The sequence below is a fragment of the Dysidea avara genome, chromosome 8, assembly GCF_963678975.1.
Source record: "Dysidea avara chromosome 8, odDysAvar1.4, whole genome shotgun sequence".
In the NCBI taxonomy this organism is placed as follows: domain Eukaryota; kingdom Metazoa; phylum Porifera; class Demospongiae; order Dictyoceratida; family Dysideidae; genus Dysidea; species Dysidea avara.
The window spans coordinates 18,693,971-18,700,382 of record NC_089279.1 but is presented as its reverse complement, the minus strand read 5'-3'; the positions used below and the strand labels follow the sequence as shown (position 1 = coordinate 18,700,382).

Here is a 6,412-nt window from a genome sequence, read left to right as displayed (position 1 = left end):
TTTCATAGGTATATAGACATTTATGGCAAATTCATATACGTAGATTTGTGTTATTGTGTACAACTGTAGTTTCTTCATATATAACAGCCTTCAACATCCATCCAACAAGTTTCTTCAACCAGTCACAATATTATTAAAACATTATCATTGTAATTCATTCTGAGTGCAAATGCCTGAAAAGTGGTAACATTTTTGGTACAAACAGAGTCAACTGACACATGAACACGATCCAGCAAACAGCAGTACAGTCCAGTATTAATGAAACTGTTGCCAGGTCATAAATTCCGTTTATAGGAGAAAGCAATCCTGATAAAATTAAGCAGACTGTAGCTACAGGTATGGTAGCATAGAAAAACATGGCAATATTTGCAGCATCATTAAATTGCTTGAGATTGATTTGACGAATCAAGAAGGCAAGCAAGCACAGAACTACAGACATGACAATGTGTGGAATATAGAGTAATTCAATTAGATCAGGTTGTTGACAATACACTACTACCTTTTGAAGAAGTTGATTTTCTTTCATTGGTAGTAGCTTTTCCTTTGCGACGTTATTGTTATTAGCAAGGGCAAATACTATGTGGTAAGTTGTATTGATAACCAACCAACCAATTGAGACAGCAATGAAAGCATTATCTGTAATAAATTTTCCTGGCTTGTTTCTGAAAGAATGGAATATCCGATAAATTCTCCAACTTTTCAACAATGTCATATTGAGAACTAGTAGCAGTCCAAGATCAAACAACCATTGTGCTGCCTGGCATAAAGTAGAAAATATCACCATATCAGGTTCTGCAATAGCTTTGATTGCAAGGAATACTCCACTCAATAGTAATAGGTTGTTACCAGCAAATATCATGTAATTCAGTTGAGGGCTTGATGCTTTGATTGTGTAAAAAGTTTGATAACGGAAGTTGATCATCATGGAGAAACTGTTCCACAGAAATCCTGCTACTAAAAAGATCAACATCAGTACACCAGCCCATTTCTGAGCCAATAGTGTTTCCATTGGGAGCTTGTCTGAGGGAGGATCATCCACTGACCATAATAAGGCATTGTTATTGATAAATAAAGTACCCTTTTCTGAATTGTTATTTGAAGGATGGTACAGGGCAATTGTATTGAAAATTCCATTTTTTTTAACCTGATCAAATTTTATGGTCATCTGTCGTTCATGTGCTTCATCAAATAAAACTTTTCCAGAAGCACCTGCAAAATTTATCTTAGCTAATTCTTCTATTATTGTTTCAGATATACTGCAATTTCTTAAGGAAAAGTTAGCTAAACTGGAACCGTATGAGGTTAATTTTTCCTCAGCATTGTGCAGTGCCAGACCCAATGTCCACATGGAGTCATAAGTAACTGTAGCCCAATCATTCAGCAGTGATGGAGTATAGTTGTCTTTACCATTAGCATATTTTTTTGATTCGTCAACATAGGACTCAAAGTATTGTTTAAATGTTTTGCCAGTGACACTTATGGTGGCATTATCAGTAGTTGCCAGTTTGTAGCCAAGACAAATGCTTCCTTCTAATGCTTGTTGAAATTTATCATTACTTCCACAATATGTGCTTGAGCTGTTGAGCAAGATGCATACATCAAAGAGGATCCATATGATATTGGGGTATACAAGGTTTTCACCATGAAGATAGCACATTAGATTGGCAGCTGCTACTCTATCAGCTGCATAAAGTATGCCAATTCTCATACCAGATGAGCGGATGCCTTTTACATCAATGAATTTTGCAAAAGACTCACCTTCATCATTGAGCTGTCCAATACTACCGCTGTACACCTCCTCTGAACCATCAATGTGGTACTGGATACCAGCATGTAGTGTTGAGACAGAATGATCTATCCAAGCTTCATCTACTCCGATCTTATACACACCATAACGTTTCCACTTGAATTTGTCAAGTAATGAGATAATTGCTTGAGAAGTAGACCCATCACTAAAGACTGTTCGATAAAAATAAGGGTATGAGTTTGTGAACGACAAATAAGGTGAGGTTGCTCCGTATGACACTTGAGGAAGGCAAACATCATCTCGTCCAGCAATGGCGGCAATGGGGATAGTAGAACTAGAACAACCAGCTCCTAAAATTGCCACTGGTTGATGTGTGCTGTGCAGAGCATGTCTCACAAACTCACGAACTCCACGGTAGTGTTCACAACCTGAGTTAGCTTCTATCAACTCCACCTCATATCCAGGCAAAATACTATCATTTCTGTTTATCTCATCTTTAGCCAACCTCGCCGCGGGTATGAGATATTCTCCGTCCCACTGTGATTCTCGATAAGGGAACAAACCAAGTATTCGAAGTGTTACATTAGTCGGGCGTTCTGCGTCACTGGCCAAGGCCAAGGCGTTGGCACACACCACAGTAACCATAAATACTCCGTCAAATACAGAGTCTAGACGGATCATCATTTTGCTGCACCCTGGTCGGCTGCGCCAAATAGCTACTGTGCTGTAATTTGGTCAATGAGATTCGATGAGCGATACGAAACCTAATGGACGATATCCCAGACCTCTACAACTCTCACGATTTGGTCTCTTGATATCATGACCGCTTGCCGGTTTCTTGGGATTAACTGAGATCATGTCATGACGTCAATGTCATGACACGTCGAGGTCACATGCTTTGACATTAAATCTTGCGTCGTCAACTATCAACGCATTTCGGCACTCATTTTTTGTGACTACACCTTTTCTTTGGAACTCAATTCCTTTTGAAATTTTATCTCAAAGGACTGCTGGCAGTTTTAAGACTAGGTTAAAACATTATCTTTTTTTGTAATTAGGCCAATGAAATTTGATTAGCAGTTTCGCGTCATCGCCCGCATGCTCACTCAGCACCCGCATCAAATTTTCATTATTGATTTTATTTTCATCACGTGATCCAGTCACCTGTTAAACGTGTTAATGAAGGTGTTAATACACGTGTCAATACGGTGCAATGTCGCTCGTGAATATCAGTGTTACTGAAGGACATAGAGTATTACTATCGTGGATAGTTGTTCAAATAGAGCCAAACTTGACTTTTGTCAATTTATATCAAATGATTAGAGCCGGTCGTCACCCTCGGATAGCAGTTACTGCCGAATTGTCACGAACAGAACTGGAACAAGTCTTAGTTGGTTCATGCAAGAATTCTCTAAGTAAAGTAGACGAAAACCTACTCGTTGATGAGGTTTGTGCGATATTTGGACAGCACGTAAAAATGTTAGTTAGGCTACGAGAAGAGTTGGAAGCAGCATCAACATCAACTACCTCCACTCTAAGGAATGCCTTTACCATTATGATGGAATCACAGAGACAAATTGATATGAAGAATCTCCCTTCATTGGTTCCTGAGAAAACGAAAAAAGATAAACTTTTCAATGATCTTGTTGCCTTTTTTTGACAAAAAGTGTTGGACTTGGACGGGTGGTGGTGAATCACATGGCAAACACTACATATCACGTTTGCAATCATGTCTGTGGTATTTAGACAGACACCACCAGACTTTAGCAAATCGCTCCCATCCTCTCCCAGACATCTTCAAGAAATTTGAAGGATACAACACCCCAGAGCTCTCAAAGCATCGTAAAAGGTCACACACTAACATGTCTATTGATGTACTTAAGCAACATGCCAGTAGCCTAAAGGATTCACTGCTTAGTCCATGGATGAAGCAGCAGAAGTGGCAAGTAGTTAAAAAAGCAACCCAGGAATTAGCCGAATGTATCGAATGTTATGTTTCTGATTTGATTGAGAAGAACAAATCAGTTAAAAGACATCATCAGGAAACCATGACTGCTCAGGCTGTAGCCACTGATAACTTAGCTTTCAAAGTAGTTGACTTTACCAATTCCTATCCAGCTGTTTTGAAACCTCTTGTGACTGTTCTTGAAGGCAAAGGAAATTATGAATATGTGTTTGTTAATGATTTTGCGCCAGTTGACCGAAGAGAGCGTTTTACTTTTATAAGAAAACTGGAGAAGGGGATTCCTGCGAAGTGTGTTTTGTTTACAAAAAGCTATGGATCAAACATTGGTAATTACCTGTATATTTGGAAAGTTCCACAACATGTTACTTTAGAAAATGCTCTGACCGAAAACCAAAGGATTGTCAGTGAGATAACAACAAAGTTCCCAAGTTACCATACCCGCTCCATGAGAAGGGAGTTCATGAGTTGTATTGGTCGCATTAGTCCTACAACAAAACCATATGTACTACGTGAAATATACAGACAATTGACAAGTAAGTTTGTACCATTGAATGAGCTATTTGCAAACAATTTTACTGAATGTACAAACTGTGCTTTTTTGTAACATTTGGCTTAAATTAAACTTCAAAAGGCTTGCTGGAGTGCTGTTTTAACTGCAAAACTGCTGGAGGGCTGGTATCAAAAGACTCTGGTATGTATTCAGGTAATTTGTTGATGGTCTGTGGTGACCACCTTGTAAATAGTTGACCTATAGCCTATGTTTAGGATGACAATAGTTGTGTTGGTTTTTGGCTGCTTTGACCATTTAATTTCTAACTGTTTTTAATTTGCTCTACATAGATGATGCCAGTGCTCCTGCTACTACCAGTGAAGCAGAGTTGGATGAAAGATTACGACAGGCCATATTAATGGAGGATCCTGAGTTGGTGGTGGACTTAAGAGAGCTCAATTCTAACCACAGTGATAAATACAACGTTTTTTGGAAACAGTGTGAACTTTTTTTGCAAGAATGTACAACAGTACATGAACGTCGCCATGATTCTACTACTTACCTTGCTCGTGCTCTATCTGTTAGAGATCTTGTTGAACAAGTTACTAAGAAATGCCCACCTGATACACCAATACCATCTTTGCAATGGGTACGTCTTCAATTTTATCCAAAAAATCCACGAGCTAAAACAGCTGGGATATACAGAAAACGTCTTTCCATTAAAATGATGGTCCAAAAGAGACAATTCCGTAAAACACATGTAGACGAACACTATTGTGCTGCTATATTTAGATATTTGAGAGAGTACACTTTGAAATACAGGAATCTAAGCTTACTACTCTGCCTAGATGACAAGCACCGAGTTAAGATAGGTGAACCAGGTTATCCTGTAACTGCAGCAGAGAGGGGGAGAAGGGTGATTGTTTCTCTCCAAGAGCAGTTTAAAGTTGGCGATCATGACTTTACTCGCTTTAGTATTATACCTAGTGTTCTGTTCCACATAGATATTCCTGATGATTTTGAAGGATCATGGTATTCTGGCCAAGTGTGTGTCATCTACAAAGATGCAGTTTTTCAGCCATCGTCACCAATGAGGCATGCTGCAGAGGTAAACTCATGGTTAACGGAACAATTTGGGGAAAAATCTATATTGTTTGTATATACAGATGGTGGACCAGACCACCGTCTAACTTACGTGTCCACACAGCTCTCATTAATAGCATTGTTCCTCAACCTAAACCTAGATTTTCTATGTGCAGCTAGAACAGCACCCAATCAGTCCTGGAGGAATCCAGTCAAAAGAATTATGAGTATTGTGAATCTTGGTTTTCAGTCTGTTGGGATGATGCGAAAAGAGATGACCCCAGAAATTGAGAGAGTGATTAAAAATTGCAACAGTTTGAAACAGTTACGTAGGGCTGGAAAGAATTTTACTACAGAAATAGGAGAGTCTTTGCAACCTGCTGTTGAGTTGCTTACAGATATTACAAGGAGGTTAGAATTAAAAGGGAAAAAATTTGAAGTGGATACTGCATGTCCTGATAGTGAATTGGAGGCTTTCTGGGAAATTCTGCTAGAAATTGAACCTACCCTCTCTCCAGATGACACTATACAGGAAAAGGTTAAAGACAAGAAACAATTGCAAGCTTTTTTGACACATTGTTGCCAGATACGGCACTACAGTTTCTGTATTAAGAAATGTGGTAAACAGGACTGCAACATGTGCAAGCCAGTAAGAATGGACATGGAAACTTTTCACACTTTACAATTTCTTCCTGATCCTGTGATGCAAGATGATGAGCATTATGTGCCGTTTAGTGAAGCTTTTGGATCAGTAACAAGTGAGAAAGATCGACCTTCATTCAAAGGGACTAGAGCCAAGACACTTTCGTTTACTCCAAGTGTTCAGCATGCCCGTAATACAGACACAATGATACTTTGTGAGGAGTGCAATATGTGGCGTCTTTTGTTTTCTAAACGAAAGTTAACACTTTCTGAGCATACTCAGCTAGAGTCTATATTGGAAGATGTTGTGTACACCTGTGGTGCTTCATTGGAAGACCTTGATCTTCCAGGCAACCTGGCTAATGTAGTAGTAAAAGACCACAGGTGTGGAGATGCCATTGAAAAACTTTATTATTCAGCAAATTATGAAGATATATGCATCTATTGTGCTACTACAGATGACTTGAGTGTAGAGGAAGAGAAC

General features: G+C 39.0%; 1 protein-coding gene across 1 annotated transcript; it reads right to left on the bottom strand.

Moving 5' to 3' along the window:
• Nucleotides 1-2,770, bottom strand: LOC136264186 (gamma-aminobutyric acid type B receptor subunit 2-like). Its single transcript, XM_066058896.1, has one exon. The coding sequence runs from the start codon at nt 2,429-2,431 to the stop codon at nt 155-157; it is 2,277 nt and encodes a 758-aa protein (XP_065914968.1). The 5' UTR covers nt 2,432-2,770; the 3' UTR covers nt 1-154.
• Between the last annotated feature and the right edge of the window lie 3,642 nt (nt 2,771-6,412).